The 27427-nt window shown below is 41.8% G+C and overlaps 1 protein-coding gene across 5 annotated transcripts in view; it reads right to left on the minus strand.

Annotated features, from left to right (window-relative positions):
* The window catches only part of ZNF277 (zinc finger protein 277), a 108212-nt gene that overhangs the window by 24454 nt on the left and 56331 nt on the right, over nt 1-27427 (minus strand). For all 5 annotated transcript variants that reach the window (XM_033958362.1, XM_033958358.1, XM_033958360.1 and 2 more), the window contains 3 exons: nt 12834-12925; nt 8397-8507; nt 1043-1175 (listed from right to left, as the gene is read on the minus strand). In XM_033958362.1, the coding sequence (XP_033814253.1) occupies nt 1043-1175; nt 8397-8507; nt 12834-12925 (336 nt within the window). The remainder of the gene's footprint in view (nt 1-1042; nt 1176-8396; nt 8508-12833; nt 12926-27427) is intronic.

Below are 27427 nucleotides of genomic sequence, written 5' to 3' on the forward strand. Positions count from 1 at the left end.
TTGTAAAGAAGTAATTTCACCAAGTTTTACTACTTTTTACTTAGTTACCTCTGATGCTTGCAGTTAAAAGTAAAAAGTAAACGTGGAAGAGAGATGTAAATGACAATTCCTTAGTAAATCAAATAAAACAGTAAAAATTGGAACAGGATTTTACTATTGTAAACCTGTCATGCAAATAGTGGATCATCTCATCTTAAATTTTGCTGTTAAGGGAATATAACCTATATAAACAGTGGAGTTGCCCATGTTTGAACTGGTTACTGGTTTCTAGACAAAGAGAACAGTGATGAGATGGGTCACTTTAAAGCAGAGATGAAGCTGAAGCTGGTAGTAATTCTTGGTGAACAGACAATGTAGTTGTGATGCCCTTTTTGAATAAAAAGCATTATATTAGGCAAGAAGGCCCAGATTCTATAAACGATGCTTTGACTGGCAGCTACTCACAAAAGTGGCGCCAATCGCATGTCAATCACGCGACTGAATCATTTATAGAATCGTGGCCACATCACAGATAGGTGCCAGGAATGTAGGCCAGGGTTCAAGACCTACATTTCCTGCATCTATCTGTGATGAGAATCACAACTACTAAGGCTAAGGGCTCCATTTACAAAGCTGCGTTAGCGTTTTAGTGTGCGTAATAGCGCGCGCTAAACTGCTGGCCACACTAGACACTAATGCCAGCATTGAGCTGGCGCTAGTTCTAGCCACGTAACGCGGGTTTAGTGTGCGCTAAAAAGCTGCGTGTGCTAAAACCGTTAACGCGGCTTCGTAAAAGAAGCCCTAAGAGTACCTCTGGCATTAACCACGCCAATTTTACCCTTAGATGAACTGGATTGGGCACATAAAATGATAAAATTCTCTTAATATTTTAACCAAATCCATCTTCTCTGAATCATACAAAAACATAGAGAAAAAAACTCAGTTTTGAATACTACTGAGGTTTGAATCAATTGTATTTTGTGAGAGAAGTGATTTACTTTCTACTTCCTAAACAAAATTCAGCGTACAACATTTAAACTGATCTCTTACCACACCTTCTTACCAAATAATTTATGACATAATAACGATCGTATTCTCTGTTCTTTGAATTAATTCTGCGATGCTGCTTCTTTCTCATGTGATCTTTCAATGTGTTTTTGTCCCGAAATATTTTCTCACAATATAAACACTGCAAACTAAAGCAAGGTGGAGAAATACGAAAATGATCATAAACATGGCCTCTACAAAAAGGAAATAGTAGTATAAAAAGTGAATTCAGAACATGAAGTTGTGAAAAAGAAACCCTCAAGAGGAAGATAGGAAAACCGTCAGAAAACAGTCAGTGAAAGTAGTTAGATGTTCAAAGGCTCAAAACAAAATTCTACACAGAAAAAATTGAGAAAAAAATGTCAGATCATGGACTAGAATATTCACATTTGAAATTTAGGAAAGGACTAAATTATTTTTTTGACATTTTGATGAGTTAACTGCTTTAGTAGTGTCTCTCAAACTTTTTAGTTCCGGAACATTAAATGCAGCAAATATTTTTCGCACCATATTATAATTGAAATTATAAAATTGCAAAACCAACAAAAAATTACATTTGAGAGTTATTTATTTAAAGTTCTTTTAAGCTATGTTTGGTAATTGTAATGGTGAAACTACAAGTAGATAGAATAGAATTGCTAATCACTGCGATGGATGTGCTTGTTTTTGAGTGCAAATTAACTCAAAATGCAGCTTGATAGTCAACATGCAAACATACATTTCATCATACACCATCTGCAATTGTTAACTGTTTTTCGATTTAATTTCTTTCTGAGCTGAGAATCAAAGTTTACAAAGCTAAAAAGATCCAAAGGGTAACAAAGCCTCAATTGCTTTGTTGTTCACGTTAGGATAACTACTGCACAAAAATAAAACTAAAATTGTTCACTGTTAGTTTTCAACAACCAATCACGCCAAAGAATGACGACTATCTGGGCAGTTGTATCCTTATGCACACAGATGCTCTCGAAACGTACATGTCAACTAACCTTTCCATCTCTGCAACAAGTTCAACAGAAAAAACTATTTGAGTCTACTTTCGAATTCCAGGCACCCAAAGTATGGAACAGCCTACCATTATACTTACGTCAACTTCCCTTATTACAATTTCAGGAAAATGTTAAGTCATATCTCTCTTCCCTGTATTCCTCATGATCTGTGCCTATTAATGTTCTTTGAATCTCATTATAAAGATGGATCTGGAAATCTTATGGTAACCTGCAATGAATCCTTGCAGGATATAAGAAACGGTGTGGAATGGTATCTATTCTAGTGTATACTTATTAAGGGAATTTTTAAAAATGAAGTAAAATTCTGGAATCTCTCATATCACACAGTTTGAGAGACACTGGATTTTAGGGTACTGATTGTTTATTATATTATTTTGAGATGATGTTCTGTGCTTTAGTAGTTATATATTTGTTAGAAAATAGAAAACACTTAGGGCTCCTTTTACTAAGCCGCATTAGGGCATTAACGTGCGGAATAGCACGCGCTGGACGCTAACGCCAGCATTGAGCTGGCATTAGTTCTAGCCACTTAGCGTGGGGTTAGCACGCGCTAATCTGCTGTGTGCTCTAAAAATGTTAACGCAGCTTAGTAAAAGGAGCCCTTAGTCAAAACTACAATTAATCCTAATTAATGTATTTATTATTTTATTGTAAATCATTCTGATGAATTATTTGAATGGCTGTATATTTAAGAAATAAAATTGGATTAGATGAAAAAGCAAAGGAAGAAGCACTAATAAAATGAACTCAAAAAGAGACATGTTGAAATGAGGAAGCAATTTATTTTAGCTTACTGAAAAAAAAGGTGAAGGAGATATGCTGAAGAAAGAAAACAGGAATACAAATGCCAATAAATTATTAACAAATCCACACTTAGGAAAACTCTATAGTATTCTCAAGTCCCTGTTACAACCTTTTTTCTCTATTCTTGAATCCTCTATTAACACTCTATTTGACAAATTATTTTCATAAGAAAATTCATTCCTTACAGCAGAGTTTCTCAACTTCTTCAAGCCAAGTACCCCCTAAGTCTTACAAATATCAATCAAGTACCCCACCCAAGCTCCTCCCCTGACCCCACCCCATAATAGTACTTATTGTAATGCAATTTCTTCCATCCATTTTTCATATACACATAATATAATCTTATTAATACATAATGGTAACCACAAAATTAATAAAACATAAAGTACAGTGTACAAAGTGAAAATGTTAAATTTATCATTTGTATTTGGGGTTTTTTTTTTTTTTTCAAGAGGTCAAGGCAGATGACTCATTGCCACTTCAGTAACAATCATAGAAAATAGACAAATATAGTGCAAAATATAGACAGCAGATATAAATTCTCAAAACTGACATTTCAATCACTAAATTGAAAATAAAATCATTTTTCCTACCTTTGTTGTCTGGTGATTTCACTTCCTTCTGACTGTGCATCCAATATTTCTTTCTTTCTGCCTCCTGCACACTTCCTCTCCTCCAGTTTTCATTCTCTCCCCCAATCAACATCTCTCTCTCCCTCCACGAGTCCAACTTTTTACTCTCTGCCCTCTCCCTCTGTGTGACATTTCTCCTTCCCCATCCATCTGTCCCTCTCTCTCTCCATGAATCCAACACTTTCTGCCTCTCAAGTGCGACATCCCTCCTTCCCACCCCCAATCCATCTCTCCCCAACCCCACTCACATGTTCTCTCCTCATGACCCATTTCTCCCTGTTCTCCACACCATGTCCATTTCTCCCTCTCTCATCACTCTCACTCATCCTGCAACAAATTTCCTTCCTTCCTTCTCTCTCCCCCAATCCCACTCACAACTATTATGCTCTCTCCCCATGCACCGTCTCACCCTCCTCTCCAGCGTGCAGCACCTTTCTTTTCCCTCCTATTCAAGTCCAGTACTAGTAGCAGCTTCCCCTTCCTCTCCCCTTCTGCCAGGTCCAGCAGCTCCTCTTCTCCCTTCCCCCTTCCCTTTCCCTCCCCCTTGTCCAGCAGCACCTCTCTCTTGCCCCATGTCCAGTAGTACTCCTTCTCCCGTCCCCCGGCCCTTCCCCATGTCCATCAGTACCTCTTCTCCTTGTCCAGCAGTACCTCTCCTCTCCCTGGCGGCAGCTCACTTTATGCTTTTAACTTCCCCACACAGCAGCCACTAGTGTTAGTTTAGTTGCGGTTCCATCAGGTAGCCTTAGGGTCTTTGCTGGGCCGGCCAGCCTCCGATGATGCAACTTCCTCTTTCGTCAGAGACGGTCTGGTCTAGCAAAGGCCCCGAGGCTGCCTGATGGAACCGTGGCTAAACACTAGTGGCAGCTGTGTGTGGAAGTTAAAAGCATGCAGTGAACTGTCGCTAGGGAGAGGAGAGGTACTGCTGAGTCTGCAATTCCATCAGGCAGCCTCAGGGCCTTTGCTAGGCTAGCCCGCCTCCGATGATGCAAGTTCCTCTTTCGTAGGAGGCAGGCCAGCCTAGCATAGGCCCGAGGCTACCTGATGGAATCACCAGCTAAACTAACGCTAGCGGTAGTGTGTGTGGAAATTAAAAGCACACAGTGAGCTGCCGCTGCTGGCCCGGGGAGGGAGGCTAGGGAGAGACGACGAAGAAGGCAGGAGATACGCAACAGAAGGAAGTTGGGAGACATACAGCACCGGCGCTGCATACCCCGTAACAATGGTGCGCATACCCCCTGAGGTATGCGTACAACATGTTGAGAACCTGTCTTGCAGGCAACATTTAAAACTTCTCTTATTTTCCTTCTGCTTACAAGCTCTACAGATAAAAAGTAAAATATCCAGTACCTTGTCAAAATTCAGTCGGCTTTCCTCCTTTTCTCAACCCAGTCCTCAGAGAACATGCAGCCTGTTGAGTTTTCAGGATATCCATACTGAATATGCACGCTATAAATTTGCTTACTACAGAAGCAGTGCATGCAAATCTCTCTCATGAATATTTAATATGGATATCCTAAAAACTTGACCTGCTGGGTTTGCCCTGGGTTGAGAAGCACTACCTTACAGTACAAAAATCTGACATCTATCAGACTAACACTGGCCCCCTCATGATCCACTTCTCTCAAAATTTAGTAGACAATTCAATATCCTTTTTGTTTCCTTTTATATTTATGTTTATTCAAGATACTTGCCATGATCTCAATAGTCTCCAACATAGGATTTTCTAATGTATTTTTGGAAAATAATACAATTTGTCTCTTTCTTATGGTTACATCTATTAAGAATAGAGTAGGGTTTTTTTTAACTGCAAGTCTGTTATTCCAGAATTTTGAAAACAAATGGAATATTAGCATCTTGTGGCTGAACAACTGAACAATTTCTTAGATCAAACTAATTTACTTCACACATATCAGACAGATTTCTGGAAATCCCACAGCACTGAAACTACTTTTCTAGGACTCTCCACTTATATCCAGACTCATCTTCATCAAGATAATTGGTTTTCTTGTTTTCACTATACCTTTTTGCAGCTTTTGACATAGTGAATCATCCTATTTACAGATAAGAGTTAGATACCTCCAGTAACAAACTGTTAGCCAAATGGAAGGGATCCTTTGAGATAAGGAGGCAGTTAGGCTCAGTAACCTATGAAAAAAGTCTTAATGTGAACTTGTTAAAAGCTTTGGTGGAAATGGACAGGTTTCTGGGGTAATGTGTAGAAGAAGAGGAGGATGATCTAGGCCCCAACATTAAAAAGATGATAGAAGGTCAGGGATTGAGAATTGGAGAACACTTGTCTCTCTAATAGAAGGTTCAGGATCATGCCTTACTTCACCAATTTGAGAATGTGTTATCTCCCATTTTAGGTAGATCTTCGATAGGAGTTCATTTGATTTTGATTGAGACCCTTTCCTGAGAAAAGTGTTAGACAAAACCCATATCATCTCCCTGAAGCAAAAAAGAAAGAGGTAGATAGGGAAGTTGCTGAGATGTTACACCTTGGGGTTAAAGAAGAATCTAATAGTGAATGGGCTAGCCCTATTATGTTAGTACCAAAACCCAATAGGACCACAAGACTGTATAGATTTCAGAAGGGTCAATAATATATCACATTTTGATACCTATCCAATGCCGAGGATGGTTGAATTAGTGGAACAACCAGGGAAAGCACAATTTTTGTCCACACTGGATCTTCCTAAAGGATGTTGGCAGATTCCCTTAGATAAGAAATCCAAAGAAAAAAAGGTGTCCATTATGCATCAGGGTCTCTTCCAATTTAATGTCCTCCCTTTTGGACTCCTTGGGCACCTGCTACCTTCTAATGAGTAATGAAAGTGTACTTTGACCATACCAAACCTTCGCAAAAGCCTATTTAGATGATGTCATCTTTTCAACTAGTTGGGAAGAACATCTGTAACACTTAGAAGCTGTCTACAGATCCCTTAGGGAAGCAGGTCTAATGGCTAACCCTAAGAAGTGTGCGATAGGTCAAAAAGAAGTGCAATGTTTAGGGTACTGGGGGGGGGGGACGACTAGATAAAACCAATGCCCTCCAAAGTAGAGCCCATATAGAACATAAAACCCCAACAAAGACACCTGCAAAGATTTCTGGGAATAATAAGGTATTACCAGAAATTTATTTGTAATTTTGAAACTATACCAGCTTATTTGACCAAGTTACTGAGAAACAACCAACTCAATCCATTATGCTGGAATGAGGTGGCAAATTGTACTTTTTTATTAAATTTAAGGAGGCTTTGTGTAAGGAGCCCATTCTCAGGAATGTGAACTTTGATTTGAAATTTCTGTTACAGACAGATACTTCTGGGGTAGGGTTGGGGGCAGTTTTGAGCCAGTATTATATCTCAGCTGAAAATTGTCTAAAACAGAAAAGCAGTATTTGACTATAGAAAAAGAGTGTCATGTAGTCAAATGGGCAGTGGAAGCCTTACAATATTACTTTTTAGGTCGCTCCTTTGTATTAGTGACAGACCATGCTCCTTTAAAGTGCTTGGAAAAATGAAAAATACAAATGCTAGTCTCATGAGATGGTATCTCTGGTCCAACAATGGGGGGGGGGGGAGGGGAAAGGAAGGGTACACATTCTGTCACTAGAACTGGGGAGTTCCAGAGAAAACTCCCTTAGAGGGAAAACATATGAGAAGACAACTTGACTCCGAGAGTAGATTTTGGAAGTCTTTCATTTCTATTGGGGCAGATTATCAGAATCCTGCTAGTGGGTGGTGATAGCGAGTTTAGGAACAGCTACGTGGGAGGTAGCAGGAGAGGCCAGTATCTCAATACTGACCTGTACCAATTCTTTGAGACTGAGCAACACCAGATTTGATTCCTTCATTACTCTGAGTTTGAACTCAAGAGTAAATTGAATACTAATTTGCATATGTTTTCCCATTGAGAGAACTGCTATTGGAAGGACCTTTCTTTGTGCCATTTGAGGATTTCCAGGACTTGGGAGGCTTGACCTATTATGAAGTACAGTAGACCTTGGGAATTGATAATAAAGACCTAGAGACTATGTTTTGTTTACTAGGAGTTTCTCAATCTGATGAGGAAAAGGCCCTTGAGGAAGGACCTTTGGAGGATCTTGGCCTTTTTATTCTTAGACTGATTTCTGAGCACTTTTCTTAGAATTCTGGTTCCTACAGGCAACCCGCGAGGAGAGGAATGCAGGCCTCTGGACTAACCCTTGATAAGCCTGCTACAGAAAACAGCGAGGACTGGAAGTGAGTGGACCCTGGTGATTCATCTAGATGATGGACACTAGTCACAGAGTAGAATATAAAATATCAAAATAATTGTTGTTCCCAAATTATGTAGTAGGTTATGTGGGAATTTTCAGGGGTTGGGAGGCACAGACAAGGATGAGGGATTTCAAATGTGTCGTATTACAGTTTTATAATTTACATGTTTTAGTCAGTGTATCTCTGGATTGTTGGCAATTAATACAGAAAATGTAATAAAACAGACATGCATCTTATGAAAGAATTTAGTGATAAACATGGTATATAGAGTAAAAAAAAATCATAGTATTTAGTATAATTATAAGCTTAAGTTCTACTGATAGTCAGAATTATAAGTTGTCTTCTGACTTCATGACACCTTTCAAAGAGTTCAGATATAACTCACTTCACCTCAGGAATTGTGTTTCACTAAACTTATAACTAACAATATTGGGCAATTTCACATTTTTTTTTCTATTAAAAGCTGTATATATGTTACAAGATACCAAATCCTAGAGACTTGGAAATATGGAAACCAATTTTAAAAAATCTGGATGATCCATGTAGACCGTTTACCTTTCCTTGAATACTTGCTTATTCTTGGCTAAAGACAATTAAGTAATGTGGAATTCTGAGGCCAACATTAGGAATACAAATTATCTTTCAAAGCTAGTTCATACTTATCAATTTTCTTCTGTAAAGAGTCCAAAAATTCAGTGCAAAATACAATGTTATCTGGTAGGCCAACATTGAAAGCGTGATCTCTGTTCATGTGGTTGAAAAGAACAGATCTAGACAGGAAAAAACAAATGGACAGGCATTATAATTTTCACTGCTTCATTTCCTGTTCTTTGACAGGTTTGGAGTTCTTTTCTTGAGGATTATGAACTATGTATTGTAAACTGCTTAGATCCTTTTAGGCTGCTATGGGGTATATAAAGTTCTAGGGATATGGGTGTGTCTTTGTCCGATGCTCAGAAGCAAGACACCTATCTACTAAGCATTTTTAAAATGTTTTCCTGTGGTTATATGTATAACTTTGTCTGCTTTATTCATAAAAGTGAAAATTCTACATAAAGTAAACATTCACCCATGCAGATTGGTAAATGGCATATAGCTGTAGTTTCTAGTTGCTTGAGAGTTACTCTAAAAGTAGTTTTGTCTCCCTTCCCACCTCACTCTCTTCCTCTATCATCCCTCCACTCATACTTGTAGGTCCAGCATCTGTTCCCTTCAGTCTCGATCACTTTCTCTCCTCACTTATGGGTCCAGAATCCATCCATCTCCCCTCCTCCGTACCCTGATGCACCTGCTGGACCCTCCCCCCACCCACTTCTGGTCCACCTCCCTCCCTCCATGCAATTCTGGCCTCCTGGATCCCCCTCACTTACTGAAGCAGCAGTGGCAACTGATCATTGAGGCAGCACTGTAAGTAAGTTGCTTGTGGCCAGTCCCAGCAGGGCCTTTCCTCTGCCGTTTCAGAAGTGATGTGCCAAAGGAAAGGTCCTGCTGGGGCTGGCCGCAAGCCTGTTTTCAGTGCCGCCTCTGTTGACTGGCTGCCGCTTCAGGCAAAGGAGGGATCTGCAGCTCAGGATTGCAGCCACTGCTGGTGCTTTGGGACTGGAAGGAGAGGGTTCGCGGCTCAAGACCACTGCTGTTGCTTCAAGGATGGATGGAGGGAGGGGGGTTCGTGGCTCAGGACCGCTGCTTTGGGGCTGGAGGGGGATTCATGGCTCAGGACCGCTGCTGATGCTTCAGAACAGGAGGGAGAGAAGGAAGGGTGGTTCGTGGCTCAGGACTGTTGCCGCTGCTGCTTCAGGGACTGGAGAGAGGATGACTTTATTTTTGCCAACTCTTATAAAGAGGCATAAAGTCAACTCTAACTTTTGCTTTTCTCTGTCTCCATCTTCTAGCAGGGAGATATAACCCACATGTCTAAAAAGGTCTGACATGAACAGTGGCGTACCTAGGGGTGGGGTGTGTGTGTCAGATGGTGCAGCCCATAACAGGGTGCTCCGATGACTCCCTCAAAGGGCCGGCACCGGTGTCAAGAACTTCTTCCCAGCAGCAGCTCTTGCCAGCATTGGGCCTTCCTCTCTGCTGGGTCCTGTCTTCACAAAAGTAGGCAGAGAGGAAGGCCCGATGCTAGCAAGAGCTGCTGCTGGGAAGAAGTTCTCGACACCGGTGCCGGCCCTTTGAGGGAGTCATCGGAGCAGAGAGGAAGGCCTGATGCCGATAAGAGCAGCAAGTTGTGAATGTTGTACTGTCGACTGGAGGGTGACAAAGAGGAGAGGATGGGGAGAATAATGCTGCACCCAATTGGGGAGATGGAGGGAGGGAGAAGGAAGACCAGGGAAATGAAAGAGATGCCAGACCATGGGAAAATAAAGGAGGGAGGGAAAAGAAGGAAAGGAGTTGGCATGTCAGGCCAGGGAGGGGGAAGAAGATACCAGGGCATGGGGGAGGGAAGGAGACAGAGATTCCAGACCAGGGAGAAAGGGGGGGAGGGAGGGAAAGGAAAAAAGAGGAGATACCAGAACATGGAGGGGGAGGAAGAGATGGAAGAGAAAGAGACACAGATGCCAGACCATCAGGAAGGGAGGGAAAGGAAGGAGAGGAGATGACAAAGCATGGAGGGGGAGGGAATAATGGAGGGGTAGGAGAGGAGGGCGATACCAGCCCACGAGGTCAAGGAAGCAGATGCCAGACCATGGGGTCATTTGGATTGGGAAGGAGGGAAGGCAAGGAGACGAGAGATGCCAGAGCATGGAGGAGGGAGTGGAGACAGAAAGAGGAAAATGGAAGGTATAGAGAAAGAGGGTAGATGCTGGATGGAATGGAGAGTGAAGAGAAGATGAAGAAAGCAGAAACCAGAGATAACAAAAAGGTAGAAAAAATATTTTTTTTGTTGCTTTAGAATAAAGTAGTATTGTATTGATAAACGTTTATAAATAGAAAATGGAAATAAGGCAATCTTTTTATTGGACTAATTTTAATACATTTTTTTTACTAACTTTTGGAGATTAAAATACCCTTCTTGAGGCAGTGGTGTACCATGGGAGTGGTTCGCCCTGGGAGCAGCTCCTGAGGGGTGCTCCTCTGATCTCTTTTTAAATTTTTCAGGGGGGGAGGGGTATAAAATGAACAGCCCTGGGTGTCACATACCCTAGGTATGCCCACTAAACATGAATAAATAATATCTGATTTTACACTAAGAACATAAGAACATAAGTAGTGCCTCTGCTGGGTCAGACCACAGGTCCATCATGCCCAGCAGTCCGCTCCTGCGGCGGCCCAACAGGTCATGACCTGTCTGAATCACCCCTTGGTTTCTCATCGAAGTCCTATCTTCCCATCAAATTCTTGACCCTTTGTCCCCGCACCCCTTTCAGTACCCTACGATCCCTTTGTCCCTCAGGAATCTGTCCAATCCCTGTTTGAATCCCTGTACTGTATTCTGCCTGATCACTTCCTCCGGGAGCGCATTCCATGTGTCCACGACCCTTTGGGTGAAGAAAAACTTCCTTGCATTTGTCTTGAACCTATCCCCCTTCAGTTTCTCCGAGTGCCCCCTCGTACCCGTTGTCCCTCTCAGTCTGAAGAACCTGTCCCTATCCACCCTCTCTATGCCTCTCAGGATTTTGAAGGTGTCTATCATATCTCCCCTGAGCCTCCTCTTTTCCAGAGAGAAGAGACCCAGCTTATCCAGCCTCTCAGCGTATGGGCAGTTTTCCAGCCCTCTTACCAGCTTCGTTGCTCTTCTTTGGACTCTCTCAAGTACCGCCATGTCCTTCTTGAGGTGCGGCGACCAATACTGAACGCAGTATTCCAGATGCGGGCGCACCATCGCCCGATATAGTGGCATGATGACTTCCCGCGTCCTGGTTGTCCTTCCCGCGTCCTGGTTGTCCTTCCCGCGTCCTGGTTGTCCTTCCCGCGTCCTTCTTTATGATGCCCAGCATCCTGTTGGCTTTTTTCACCGCTGCTGCACACTGTGCGGATGGCTTCATTGATGCATCCACTAGCACACCCAAGTCTCTCTCAAGTCCGCTGTCTCCCAGCAGTGCCCCCCCCCATTTTGTAGTTGAACAACGGGTTCTTATTTCCTATATGCATGACCTTGCATTTCTCAACGTTAAAGCGCATTTGCCATTTGTTTGCCCAGTCTTCCAGCTTGTCCAGGTCCCTTTGCAGGTCCTCACACTCCTCCCTGGTCCTAACTCTTCCGCAGAGTTTGGTATCGTCCGCAAATTTTATAACCTCGCATTTTGCCTCCGTTTCCAGGTCATTGATAAATATGTTGAAGTATTTATCACACAAAAGATTTAACTCACACTGGTTTCTCAGTACCAGAGCTGAACATTTCAATTCAGCATGTACCCTTGTATATAGAAATATATATGGTTGGAATATGTGCTTGCCCTGTACATTTGATGTATCTCAAAAGTCCCTGCCCAGGCAGAAATAATGATTTTAACAAAGCATTTTACAACAGGCTTCTGGGAACCAAAATCAGTTTAAAACTTGAAACCTTCAAGCTGTTGACAGTTTATTGGGTAAAATCCTTTATTTTACATATCAATTACTGTTAACGCTCTGGAAATAATTTATGGTTCAACTTAAGAAAAAAAACCAAAACTGGAGTTTCTGGTTACAGTATTTACTAGGTTAGTAAACAATGTAAAATTATTTCTATTTGAACTTAGAATATTTAAGATGCTGGTTTATTTCTATACCAGAATGAATGAAGCATCTGGGTTGCCTGACAACAAGCTCTTTTTTCCCACGTCTACCCTCTCCCTCTACTTTTATTTGTTCCTTCTTTCCTTTCTCCTTCCTTTTCTCCCTTCTTTGCGTTATCAGGTATTTACTTGTCTTTTGGTATTGATTTCTGTTCCACGCAGTTCCTCCTCATCTCTATGTATGTCTGAATTATTTGAAATTTTAGCAATTTTAAATAAGCTGCAGACAGTATTATTTTACACTGCTATGATGTGGATTCTAGTAATAGTATATTGAATATCAAATAAATTCAATATTTTGCAGGTCTGCAGCTTTGCATGAACTTGCAAATTCAACATGGCCCTCAACTTAAGTAACAAATTCTAAACATTAACCTGTTGCCTGTGAATTCCTCATTGCAGAACATGCATATGCCGTGAAATTCCGAATCATATCGTTCTTGCTGCTGTTGCTCCAGGATTTCTTTCTGCAAGCAAGAAATAAAACAAATCAATGCAAGCCTGATGAAAAATTCCATCAAAAACCATCCCTCAAATTCTATAAATGGCACTCAAAATTGCAGTGCAATTTAACTGAACAACACATCAATTAACACCAATAACTGTGTGCTGACAATTACTGGTATTAATTGGCAACAATTTGCCTTTATGCATGCATCTTCCTAGTCAGTATTCTATAAAGATGTGTATGCAAATTTCTAAGCATAAATCCCAAAACGGCAGGTGTGCCACTTATGTGCACAAAAAAGGAAAAGGACTTGGGTGTGATTGTATGTAATGATCTTAAGCAGGTAAAAAAGGTGGCAGCGGTGAAATCTAGAAGGAAGCTTGGGTACATAGGGAGAAGAATGGCCAGCATGGGCTGGTCAGTGGCATTCCTACAATTTACGCAGTGTTATAGAATATGGCAGATCTGTGTTTAATTTAGGCACAAGGATTTACACCAGGTTTCAATTGGTATAAAGCCTTGTGCCCAACAAGGAGCACTGTTTATAGAACAGCGTTTAGCACTCATTTTTTTCAACACTTAAATATAGGTGCCATATCCTGATCCTTGGAATTGTTTTGTAAGTTAAGAGATTGTGATATTGCTGTATCTCAGGCCCGGATTCTGTATAGGACGCCCGGGAAAACCCATCCGTCCGGCCAACATTTCACGGTTAGTGGGGGAGGGGGTTCAGGGGGGGATCCGCACATGGGGGGGGGGGGCTCTCCAGGCAGGAGGGGTTCACCACCCTCCTGCTGGTGATCAAAGTCTGGCGATCATAGTGGGGGGCTCTCCCGATAGGAGAGGTTGGGCACCCTCCTTTTTCGTTCGTTCATGGGGGGGGGGGGGGAGACTGGCAGCCGCAGCCACAGCTGCTATATTAATTGCAGCAGGGAGATCCCTTGCTGCAATAAATATAGCGGCTGCATCTACTTACAATGTAGGCCAGCTGAGGCCTGTGCTGCAACATGGAAATGGAGGGTGAAATTAAAGTTTTGTCTGATAAAGTTGCTACTCAATCCCAGGAGTTAGTCCAAGAAACTGATAAAGTAGCTTCTTTAGAAGCTGAAAAAGTACAAAATCTTAGCGTAACTTTTATGAAGGATAGGAATTTTGTGCAAAGGAAGATAAGAGTACTTAGAGAACCAATAAAGAAGGAATAACCTATGGTTCCTGAACTTTCCCAAGCCACAAATTATATCTTCAGTGAACTAGGTAGTATTTTAAGGAAGGTCTTAAGATACCAGAAGAAGTTCTACCTACAATTGTAAGAGCACAGTATGTATTGGGGAGAGCTACCGAAGGTACAGAGATTTTGGGAAGAGCTCCTACGGACTTTGGTTTTCTTGAATCCTCACTTGAGATAGTCACAGAGACTTACTTTGTTACTTCTGTCCTGAAATTAGGCCATAACAATATCTTACATTTGTATTTTCACAATATTAATCAACAGTATATGGGTTCAAATATAAGTATTTTTCCTGATCACTCTCGAGACATGCAGAAATGGCACCAGGCATTCTTGACCTACTAGTCAAGGGTGGCAGCTTTGGGAGCCAATTTTGTGTTGAAATTTCCTTGTGTTAGAAGTTTCTTTGATATCTGAAGTGGTCACTGGTACTGTGGGCACAGCAGGGAATCCTGGAACTGAGATTGCAACGGCCTAAGGTAATTACCATGGAATCCATATGGGAGGCCATATCTAATATGCAATCTTCACTGGGGAATCAAATCCAACAATTATCTTCACGCTGTACTACTGTTCTTTCAGAAAATTTGGAACTCAAAAATAAAGTATCAAGTCTGAAGAATAAAACGTGTGACATTGAGATTAAAGTAAAAACTTTGGAAGTACAAGCTCTAACTTGGGTCAAGGACAGTGCTAGTTTGCACTTTAAACAAGAAATGCTGGAAAACTCTGTAAGGAGAAGTAATCTCCGGATTATCAATTTTCTGAAAGTACAACCTATAACTGCCCTAGCTATGTTTAAAAGATATTTGTCAGAAATTTTTAAGGTACCAGAAACCTCGTACCCACCTCTCTCAAAAATATATTACCTCCCAATGAGAGTTAAATCCCAAAATCCAAACCCAAATCAGCAGAACTTATCTGATGATAGTTTGGATTTGACACAGTTTCTAGAGAGGTTGGATACTGAGATTCAGGTCCCCGCCACATTAATAGTACAGTTTGCAATTGATTCAGACAGAGACTGGATGCTTAAGATGTTTTTTAAGCATAAAGATGTTCCATTTATGACAAATATAATAAGGATGTACCCTGATGTATCTCGTTCAACCCAGAGAAGAAGAAAGTAATTTCTAATATTGAGGCCTCAGGCTGCACAATTAGGGGCAACCTTTGTCCTAAGATATCCCTGTAAGTGTGTTATGACATTTGGGGGGAATAGATATGCATTCTATGATCCACAGCAGTTATCTAAGTTTATTTCTGATAAAGAGTTTTCATGAGTTTCTCTGCTCTCAAGTTAGCTCTAAAAGATTTGTTCAAGAGCAGTCAGATCGCCTCTTTAGTTTGCCTTATACTTAGTTTCTTGGTTGCCTTATTTCAGTTTTTTCTTCAGCTTCGTCTCCGAAATTGTGGACTAATAATGCGTTGTATAGGTTGATATCCTCTAAGCAGTTTGGAAATTTGATTTAATTTCAATTTACATTGTATGTTTGCTTATTGACTTGTAATTATTGTCAATTATTAAAATTATAAAGAATATTAAAAAAAAAAGAAATTTCCTTGTGTTTGTGTGATAGTCTATGAAGGGACAGCTTATAATTTCTTTGATCCTAAACGCCTATTGGACTTTATTTCTGCAAAATAGGAACTTAAGGTGGCGGTATGAATTTCTCAGAGAAGATGATCCACTGTTAGTAAGGTGGGCTGAGATGGTCATTTGGTGTTAGCATTCTCCGAGAGGCCATTTAAGGCTTTTTAACTCAATCATTCTACTGCTGTCCTGCACTCATTTAAATCCACCTGTCCCCCTTGGAAACTCAGCTACCTCACCTTGAAAGCAGCTCAAAACTCGTTTCTACTTTTGCTTCTATCAGGGACATTTACTTCTGGAAAATATATACAGACTTCTTGGATAGCTTTAGAGAAAGTCTCTACAACTACATTGTGTTTTCTGACATTAAACCTATACCCTGCCACCCTGCCCCTCACCCCCCCACTCCTAGGCTCACATTACACTTACACACCCATCATCCATAATAACATTTCCATTAATGCTATAAACTATAAACTAAGAGCTCAAACCCATAGCACAACCCTTGTGCTTTCATATACTCTCCTACATCTCCTGTCTACCAATCAAATAAATAACATAATTTCAAATCCCAACCCCTTCTTCCTAATTACAGTGGTGCCTCGCATAACGAACGCCTCGCACAGCGAACGCTGCGCACAACGAACTTCATGTCTTGCTTCCTACAACGAACTTCGTTTCACACAACGAAGTCGCCCGAGCTGCATCCTTCCGCGCAGGCACTGTGCTTAACTGCCCTCTCTCCGCCTGGCTCCCTGTGCAGTGGCGGACCGTCGGCTCGCAGGGGCCCGGCGCCTACTGCTGATGCGTTGGGGGGGGGGCGGAGCTACTCTCGCCGCTTCCCCGATGCTAGAAAAAAAAAAAAAATGAACAGTTAAGTCCCAGTTTTTGCCGCTGAGACTCTGCCCTCTCTCACTGTAAAATTAGACTCTACTTAGTCTGTCTTTAAATTTAAAAAATGTGTGTTGTTTTAAAAAACAATTATGTTTTTAGATGTATCTAAATAAAAATAATAACAAAAAATTTATCTTTTTTTATGTCATCTTAGCATATTTTATGCTACAGAACGAATTATTTTTTTTAACATGTATTGTTATGGGAAAACGCGTTTCACATAACGAACTTTTCGCATAACAAACTTGCTCCTGGAACCAATTAAGTTTGTTGTGTGAGGCACCACTGTACTTCCAATTCAAAACAAACTTAATCACACCCATCCTTTCCACCATACAATGAAATGGTGTCATACATTGCCCATTTTCCTTCTTGGACTAATCAACCTAGCAATGACCTCTCATCCAACTTGGCATCCTACATATCACATCACCATTCACACAGATCCTCTCTACCTATCAACCAATGCACCATGAACTCTGGATTCTGTTGGGGTAGGGGAGGGAGAAGGTAGTACAGAGATGCTGGACTATAGAGATGGGGAGGAAAGAAGATGCCAGATCTCTGTGGGAAAAAAGAAGAGAAGGGTGAGAGATATGCCAGACTGCTAGGAGAGGAGAGAGAAAACAGACAATGGGAAGGGGTGAAGGTACATCAGGTCCGTTTGTGTTGGTTTTAGTTAATAATTAAGACCCTATTTTAAATTGTAAATTGCTTTGAATTAATGATATTGCGATACATCAAAATTTTAATAAAACTTGAAACTTGAAGTAAGGAAGGAGATGCCAGGGAAGGGGACAGATGCCAGATCACAGTAGGGTGAGGGGAGGAGGGAAGGAAAGGAGGGGAGAGATACCAGACTATGGGAAAAGGGAAAAGGAAGGAGAGAGAAGGGGATGGTGGTGCATATGGATGGAGAGGAAAGGCAGAGAGAGGGAAGAGTTGGTACACATGAATGGAAGACATGGAAAAGTAGACATATTGAAAAGGAAGCAGAAAAACAGAAGAAATTTGCTCAATAAAGAAATATTATATATATATATATATATATATATATATATATATATATATAAAGTTAATGCCAAAGATGGATAAAGGGCAAAAAGGAGAGAAAAACAGCAAATAGATAAGAAGGCCATAGAAAAAGAATTAAGAGTACAGACAGAAGGAAGTAGAGCCAGAGACTGGAAAAGATGATTAGAAAAATAGTCACCAGGTAACAAAGGTAGAAAAATGATTTTATTTTCAGTTCAGTGATTGAAATATGTCAGTTTTGAGAATTTACATCTGTTGTCTATATTTTGCATTATCCAAGAAGAAATGCATCTCTCTTTCTCTGGTGGTACACTGCATGCAGAATATGGCATCATGGGTTTCATTTGCATATATTAGTACTTTTACTTTGTGGTCCTTTATTTGCATAGGGTTTTGCACTGTGTGATCAAGGCCAGTTGTTCAGGTAGTAATGAATACTGAGAAGCATATTTGCATTATGGCCCCAAATAGGAAGATGTTTGTCGGTTCTCCTTCAGTCCTTCTGGATCCCAAATGGCCCTCATAAGAACATAAGAATAGCCTTACTGGGTCAGACCAATGGTCCATTTAACACAGTATCGTCTTCACGGAAGCCAATCCAAGTCACAAGTACCTGGCAAAAATCTAATTAGTAGCAGCATTCCATGCCACCGATTTAGGGCAAGCAGTAGCTTCCCCAATGTCTGTCTCAACAGCAGACTATGGAGTTTTCCTCCAGGAACTTGTCCAAATCTTTTCTAAAACCAGCTACATTACCATGTCCTCTGGCAATGTGTTCCAGAGCTTAACTATACTCTGAGTAAAAAAATAATTACCCTATTGGTTTTAAAAATTAGCAAAGACCACTGGAGTACAATCTTCCTATCAGACATTCAGATCTCTCCTAAAAATCCATCTTTTTGAGAAAGCCTTTGGTATTTACTTGAGTGACAGCAGTTGCTCGAGGACCCACTGTCCTCTGCAGTAACACTATCTTCTCTTTTTATCATTACTGTATTTCTCTTTCCTATTGTAATTGGTGTTCCTTTCCCTCTTCATTTTAATTGTACACCATTTGTTATCTCCCAGAAGAAAAGCAATATATTAATAAATAAAATGAACCATAGCATTCATAAGCTCTGGGAGGAAAGAGGAAGTCTAAATAATTGCCAATGCTTTGGAGCTCAATTTGAGGCCCATGCTTGCAGAGTTCCAGCAGGGGACATATACAATAGAGGAAAATTTTTCCGATAGTTGCAAATGAACGGCGATGGTGTTGGATCTCAGCCTTTGCTCCAGTTGCACTAGAAGAAATAACTGAGCCAACAAAGAAAGAAAGTATACAGAGATAAACATTTTCTTCATCCAAAATACAATATTGTTTCTTGATATTCCAATTAGTTCTTTTAGACAGAAGACCCTAGTGTGAAATAGCCTCAGCTCACCTTTTTACCTCAATTTCTACTGTGTGGGCTGGATACAAGGACAGAATGCATCTGCAAAGTAAATGACTGCACAGTGGCAGAGGTACAAGTCTCAGAAATAGCTCTCCTGCTCTAACATGTGATAACTATTTCATTGTACATTATGTCCCTAACATGTTCTGTACTTTCTTGTGGAAGACTGTTTCTGTTAATTAACGAAGCAGCAAATTAAATCTGCTCTTCCACTGCATTTCTTGAAGAATGTGTTTTTCATTTACATCAGTTAAAAACATACTGAAAAACAGATCCTCTCTCATACCATCTGTTCCTGATGTGCTGTCTCTGTGCTTCCCCTTCAACTGTCTGCCATTAACTAGTGATCCTACACAGGAATTGCAGTGCTTTGCAAAAGATTTTGCACACTGGTATGTTTTTCACATTCTGCTGACTAAAAGAAATAAAATTCAAAATGCATTAAATATTTTTTCACTGCAACATTCTCCAAGCTTTTGAAATCAAAGAGCAATTATTCTTAATTACTTTTTGAACATTTCTATATGAAACAAAAAAATCTCAGTTGTAAAAGGCCTTCGCATCTTTTGTCACAGCAGTGGTTAGAGCTACAGCCTCAGCACCGAGGTCATGGGTTCAAGTACCATGCTGCTCCTTGTGACCCTGGGCAAGTCAATTAATCCCCCATTGCCCCAGGTACATTAGATAGAGTGTGAGTCCACCAGGACAGATAGGGAAAAATGCTTGAGTACCTAAATATGAATAACTTAAGCTATATATATATGTGGTATATAAATACTTAAATAAATAAATAAATAAATTAGCTCTGGTTAACAAAAATTGTCTCAATAAGGCCCATAAACATGTTAAATGGAGTCAACATGTGCTTAATTACACTAGCTGAGCTAATTCAAATATTCCTAGAAGCATCATCATACTTTTTCTTTTGTATGAAAAGAATGTGAAGCAAAGGTGTAAACATGCCAAACACGAACCACCAAAAGAATGCTAGGATAAAAATTATCAAAAGTACAGATTACACTAGTCTATGATATTTTAGAAGTCATCTACTTCAGAGGTAAAATGAGTTATTCATTATGGATTTTGATTATGCAAAATTCAAATATGACAAAACAGCTGAATGGCTACTGTTCTAAGATATTTAAGTATTTACATTCTACGTATATGTATGGAGGCCATAATTGAAAGAAACGTCTAGGTCCGATTTGGATAAAGGGCACTGGTTGTCTAAAGTCAGAAGTTGCAAAAGGTCCATTCTTGAAAAGTACGTCCAAAAGATTTTTTTTCGAAAATCGTCTCTATGTACATCCAGGCGTTTGATTGTCCAGACCGCCAGTACATCTATCTTTATAACACATTCTCGACCAAATATTCATCCGTCTAAAACAGGGGTGTCCAATGTCAGTCCTCGAGGGCCGCAATCCAGTCGGGTTTTCAGGATTTCCCCAATGAATATGCATGAGATCTATTAGCATACAATGAAAGCAGTGCATGCAAATAGACCTCATGTATATTCATTGGGGAAATCCTGAAAATCCGACTGGACTGCGGCTCTCGAGGACCGACATTGGACACCCCTGGTCTAAAATGTCCAGAACAAGACCTTTTGGATGTAGGAGGGGTCAGCAAAGTGATGGACTGGCCACCCAGACATCACAAGAGAGCAGTGGGGCACCTTAAAGGGTGCTGCTGTGAATTTCACAAAAAGGGTGCCACAAACATCTCACCAGAATTTGGTTTTTTTTTGGTGGCCTCACATTTTTCACCATAAATAGTGGTTAGTGTGGCTTATGGGCCTGGGTCCTCCTTTCTATGGTTCACTATCCCACCCTCCAGACTACTTAAGACACCTCTGTGCAGCACTATTAGGCTTTCCTAAGCCAAGTGCTGATGCTCCGGAGGCAGGTATGTACATTTTTATTCAGGTTTTTATGGTGGTGTGAGAGTGTCAGTGAACACAGGGGAGTTTGTGGAGGTCTTTACTTTGTCCCTGCAGTGGTTCTTTGGTCACTTTGGATACCTTTGGGGCACTTATACCTGTTTTTAGATCGCCTAAGTTCCATCTAAGCAATCTTGTTAAACTTTCAATTATCCCTGCAGTTAGGCTAAAAGCTTAGGTCGGTCCACATTGTGACCTAACCCCTCCTCCAAAAACACCCCTTTCTGCTCTGGGCATACACTTACTGGAACATTGGTCCGCAACTTGGCAACTAAGTTTTAATACCAAAGAGTGTAAGGTCATGCACCTTGACAATAGAAATCCATGCGTAACTTACACCCTAAATGGTGTGACCTTAGCAAGAACCACTGCAGAAAGGGACTTGGGAATAATCATTAGCGAAGACATGAAGTCTGCCAACCAAGTGGAGAAAGCTTCATCCAAAGCTAGACAAATGATGGGTTGTATCCGAAGAAGTTTCGTCAGCTGGAAGACCGAAGTTATAATGCCATTGGTGAGACCTCATCTAGAATATTGTGTACAATTCTGGAGACCGCATTATCAAAAAGATGTGCAGAGAATGGAGTCAGTTCAGCGAATGGCCACCAGGATGATCTCAGGACTCAAGGATCTCCCGTATGAGGAAAGGCTGGGTAAGTTGCAGCTATACTCACTTGAGGAGCGTAGAGAGAGGGGGGATATGATTGAGACGTTTAAATATGTCACGGGTCGTATTGAGGTGGAAGAGGATATCTTTTTTCTTAAGGGGCCTGCGGCGACAAGAGGACATCCGTTGAAACTCAGGGGTGGGAGATTTCATGGTGACACCAGGAAGTACTTCTTCACCGAGAGGGTGGTTGATCATTGGAATAGTCTTCCACTGCAGGTAATCCAGGCCAGCAGCACGCTGGACTTCAAGAGAAAATGGGATAAGCATATGGGATCACTTCAGGGAAGAATTTAGGGGGTGGGTCATTAGAGTGGGCAGACTTGTTGGGCCGTGGCCCTTTTCTGCCGTCACCTTCTATGTTTTTATGTTACAGTGGGATTCAGAGGCCTAAAAAGTTTCTGGATATGTCTAAAAACCCGTTTCGATTATTGGCACTTGGACAATCTGTCTTTTTAATCATCCAAGTGCCGACTTAGGTGGGTTTGCAGATGTAGTTCTGTTTCAATTATGAGCCCCATACTGTTTAGATAGTATAGTTTAAATAAAAATTGTAAACCTAAGTCTTCATTTGTGTATGGTTGTTTTACATGATATTTCACCTGTTCTATTTATATAAAACTTTAAAAGTCAGCAAAAGGGCTATATACATTTTATTATGAAAGTAAAGACAGAAACCTGTTATATATACTGTACATTATAATTTCTTCCTTATTCAAAGTCTACTCAGAGCTTCTTGACTTGTCTCTTGTTAATGTCCAGCAATATGTTCTATTTTCCCTGATGGCATTTTTCCATTTCTGCAATGTCCTGCTGAAACTGAACATCATGCTCATTAGGTGATGTTTCAAAGCAGTGCCAAACATCCATGGAGGGACAGATGAACCTGCCTACAAGACTGAGGACCCAAAAGCCCCATCCTCTTAAACCACCATGTCCACTCTGTAGAACTTTGTAAAGGTATGGAGAGTAGATCAAATAACTGCTTTACAGATTACTTTGGGTGGAACTGCCCGGGACTCCACCCATAAATATGCCACACTTCTGGCCAAATGAACTTTGACAGAAATAGGCAGCCGATTGCCACAGTTAATGTATGTCGACGAAATTGGCATGCAAATCTATCTGGCGAAAGATGGCTTGGAAGCTGGTCTGCCTAGTCTGGACTGACTAGTTAGCACAAAAAAGATGATCAGAAAGGCAAGACTCATTTGTCCTTTCCAGGTAGTAAAGTAGAACTCTTTGCACATCTAGCTTCTGCAATATCTCATCTTGTTTGTTTGAACCCGTAGGATAAAAAGTGGGTAAACTATTGGTTGAAACGAAAAGCTGACACAACCTTTGGTAAGAAAGAAAGACGGTATCGCACACAGAGAAATCCCAGCCTCCGAGATTCTTAGGAAGGGCTCTCTTCAAGAAAAAGCCCACAATTCCAATATCCGTCTTGCAGAGACTATTGCCACCAGGAATACCATCTTCATTGTGAGGTCCAGAAGAGATGCCTCATGGAGAGCATCATATGTAGGCTTGGTTAGGCCCTTCAGAATGATATTAAGATTTCAGGATGGAAAAGGCCAGTATACAGGAGGTAGCAACCTGAGCACTCCCTTCAAGAACCAGGTCACATCAGGGTGAGATGCCCAACAATTGTTTTCCCCCTTGAGCTCAGAAACAAGACAGATATGTTGTCTGAACCTTGCGATATGCCACTGCTAGGCCCTTTCCTAATCCACTTGAAGGAATGCCAGGATCAGACTGGGAGAATGTGACTAGCGGTGTGCCCCAGGGCTCGGTACTTGGGCCCCTCTTATTTAATATTTTCATCAATGACCTAGAGGATGGAACATCCAGTGAGATCATCAAGCTTTCAGATGACACAAAGCTATGCCGGGCCATCAAATCACAGAAGGACAGTGAGGAACTCCAGAGTGACTTGAGCCGATTGGAGAATCGGGCAGATAAATGGCAAATGAAGTTTAATGTGGAAAAATGCAAAGTGATGCACTTAGGCAGAAAAAATAAATATAGTATGTCAGGTGAAAAAACAAGTATAGTATGTCAGGTGCTACTCTGGGAAAAACCGAACAGGAAAAGAACCTGGGCATATTAATCGATAGGACTCTGAAGCCATCGGCGCAATGCGTGGTGGCAGCGAAGAACGCAAATAAAATGCTAGGCATGATAAAGAAGGGAATCACGAGTAGATAGGAGAAAGTAATAATGCCGCTTTATAGGGCGATGGTCAGACCACACTTGGAATACTGCGTCCAACATTGGTCTCCATACCTAAAGAAGGATATAAAAATGCTCGAGAGGGTGCAGAGACAAGCAACAAAGCTAATAAAGGGCATGGAGAACTTGGAATATGAGGAACAACTTAAGAGGCTGGGATTGTTCTCCCTTGAAAAGAGGAGACTGCGAGGGGATATGATCGAGACTTTCAAAATACTGAAAGGAATCGACAAAATAGAACAGGAAAAAACATTATTTACAATGTCCAATGTGACACGGACAAGAGGATATGGACTGAAGCTAAGGGGGGACAAGTTCAGAACAAATATTAGGAAGTTCTGCTTCACGCAACGAGTGGTGGACACCTGGAATGCTCTCCCTGAAGAGGTAATTGCAGAATCCACCGCTCTAGGATTTAAGGATAAGTTAGATGTACATCTCCTTATGAGAGGCATAAAATGACATGGGTAAGGGTAATCTAGATGCACTTCTCCTTATGAGAAGCTCAGAGTGATATGGGGACTAAAACTATGCCAGGGTACACTTGGCGGGGCCTCCGTGTGTGCGGATCGCCGGACTTGATGGACCTAGGGTCTGTTCTGGGGATGGCACTTCTTATGTTCTTATGTATCAGAGTAATTGGTGCTGTGAAAGGCTCAACCTAATCTTTGGGGCACCAGAATTGGAAAGCCTTCCAGGTCTTAACGTAGGCCACAAACGTTGACTGCTTCTTTGCTCGAAGGAGAGTAGCCCTTGTGGATCAAGGCTTTGCTCTCAATAGCCATGCCAAAAGACCAAAGCAATCTGGGTTCTCCATGGGAATTGGACTCTGACTGAGAAGACCCGCATGCACTGGTAGTCTGAAGCATTGATCTCGTTGGAAATGGCTGGTGAGAGCAGTCTGGGGCTAGCAAGATCACAAATCCCTGGAGAGATGCAATTCTGAGGATGACCCAGCCCACCATGGGCCACGGGGAGAAACACATATAGAAGCCTCTCTTCTGGCCAGGGTTGAACCAATGCATCCAACCTTGTGCTTCCCGGTTTGCCTCTTCGGCTGTAAAAATGTTTCACCTTTACATTCTTGGCCGATGCCATCAGGTCCATCTCTGGCCTTCCACATAGCATTGCATAATGAGGCCGAATCTCTTTGAAAAACAGGGACCACTCCTCTGGGTCTAGAGCAGTGTTTCTCAACTCGGTTCTGGAGTACTCCCTTGCCATGTACATTTTTCTCTCCCGCTAAGTGGGCTGCTGAGAGTGCCTGAAGATGGACTTCTGCCCACTAGAACAGCATCTGAGCCTCCAGATTTAAGGGAGCAGTTCTGGTGCCCCATTGTCTTTTCATATAAGCTACCGTGGTGGCATTCTTGGAGAAAACTCGGACTGCCTTTCTTTCCAGGTACTGTTAAGCAAATGGCTTGGAGTTCCAGGTGATTTATAAACCATTTCCTCTGCTGATCTACTGATCTTGTACCAGATGACTGATACAATGGGCTCCCCAGCCAAACAGGCTGACATCAATCAGGGTCACCCATGAGGAGATTCAGAGGGGTAAGCCCTTCAATAAGGCGTCCTCTTGGAACCACCAACACAAGCTGCTTCTCGCACTCCCGGCCCAGGGAAACTGCCACTGTAAGGAATACCTCTGTGGGGACCACCTGGAGAGCAGAGCATCCTAAAAAGGGTGCATATGTGCCCTCGCCCAGGGTGGCCACCATCGAGCCCAACACCTGAAGGTAATGCCAGGCTGTAGGATTTGGCATTGCCAAGAGTCTGAAATCTGCTTCCTGAGTTTCTGTTTGCAAGGCTCGGGAAGAAAGACGCAGCCTTTCACTGTATTGAAGTACACCTGTCAGATATTCCAGGTATTGGATCGGCTCCAGATGACTCTTCTTGAAATTGACAATCCAGCCCAAATCCTGTAAGAGATTCACAACTTGTCACACTGCCTGCTCGTTCTCTGGCTTTAATGGTGCTCTGATCAGCCAATTGTTTAGGTATGGGTGCACCTGTATTTCCATCTTGTGGAGGTGAGCTGCAACAACCACCATCACCTTAGTGGAGGTGCATGGGGCCGATGCCAGACCAAAAGGCAGGGCTGCATACTTGAGATGTCATGTCTTTCAATGACATTCTCAGTATTTCCTGTGGTCTGGGATCTAGAGAGGCTAAGAATTCCCCTGGAGCCACTTCCACAATGGACTGAATAGTCTCCATGTGGAAGCACGGTACTCTCAGCGCTGCATTTACAGATTTTAGGTGCAGGATCAATCTTAGATTTTCAGGTGCTTTCTTGGGCACTATGAAGTACGAGTTTAAAGAGTATCTGCTAGAGCCTGATTCTTCTTCAGGAACTGATTTTATAGTTTGAATGTCCAACAGTCTTTGCATCATTGCTCGAACACTGTCCTTTTTCCAGCCTGGAGGCTGGCGAGTTGATAAACAGATCTAAAAGGAGGGCAATAAAACTTGTTCTTATGATCCTCTCGAATAAAATCTAGAACCCAGCAGTCCGAGGAAATTCGATCCCATTCCCTCCAGAATGCCTACAGACTCCCGCTAATGTGTGGGAGCGCAACAGCGGACCTGGTGTCATTGTGATTTATTGGAGGTTGTGCTGACAAGAGACCCTGAGAGTTGCTGGGATCTAGAGTTGCCAAAGCACTGGCTGGACTGCTGATAAGATCTCTGAGCAGAGGAACCTGCCCAGAATTGTTGGGAACATCATGAGGGATGAAAATTGCCTCCGTCTCCCCCAGCGGGTTGGTGAGGTCTGTTATTGGGCAGAGATTTTGGGTGGCAATCTGCCACATTGCCATAAAGTCATCAAGGCCCCTTTCAAATAGCATCTGCCTTTTGAAGGGCAATATGCTTAAGGTGGCTTTGGAGGCTGAATTGCCAACCCATTGTCTGATTTACAGCATGCAGTGGGCAGAAAATGCATACGCCAACACCTTGCTCATGACTCTAATGATGTTATATAGAGCATCTGTCACATAATTCACCCCCTCCAGTACCAGCTGGGGACATATGTCCTTCTCCTCAGCTGGATTTTGCCATAACCTGGTGTGGCATGCACATGCCACAAACGAGGCTGCCACAGTCACTTTGATCCCCAAAGCTTGTGCTTCAAATTGCCTAAGAACTGCATCCATCTTACAATATTGCTCATCATTTAACATCACTTCTCCTTACTAGAAAGGGAGGTACATTTAGTTACTTGAGCCACAGTGGAATCTACCTTTGGCTGACTAAACAGCTGCTGAAATTCCAAAGCCATAAGCTAAAGTTTGGACATTGTTTTGGATACCTTTAGGGAGCCCTCTGGAATCGCCCCTTGTTTAGTGACCTGCAAAGGTGATGTCTGGATGTGAGGGAGAAAAGGTGGTCTAAGCATTTGTGCTGCTCATGACCGTGCACTGTGAGGTAGATGGCTGATGAAGCTTCAACTTCAACTCCCTGAGCGCATCTGTAATGACATGTGGGCAGTAGC

Source organism: Geotrypetes seraphini, chromosome 9 (genome assembly GCF_902459505.1).
Source record: "Geotrypetes seraphini chromosome 9, aGeoSer1.1, whole genome shotgun sequence".
NCBI classification, from domain to species: Eukaryota; Metazoa; Chordata; class Amphibia; order Gymnophiona; family Dermophiidae; genus Geotrypetes; species Geotrypetes seraphini.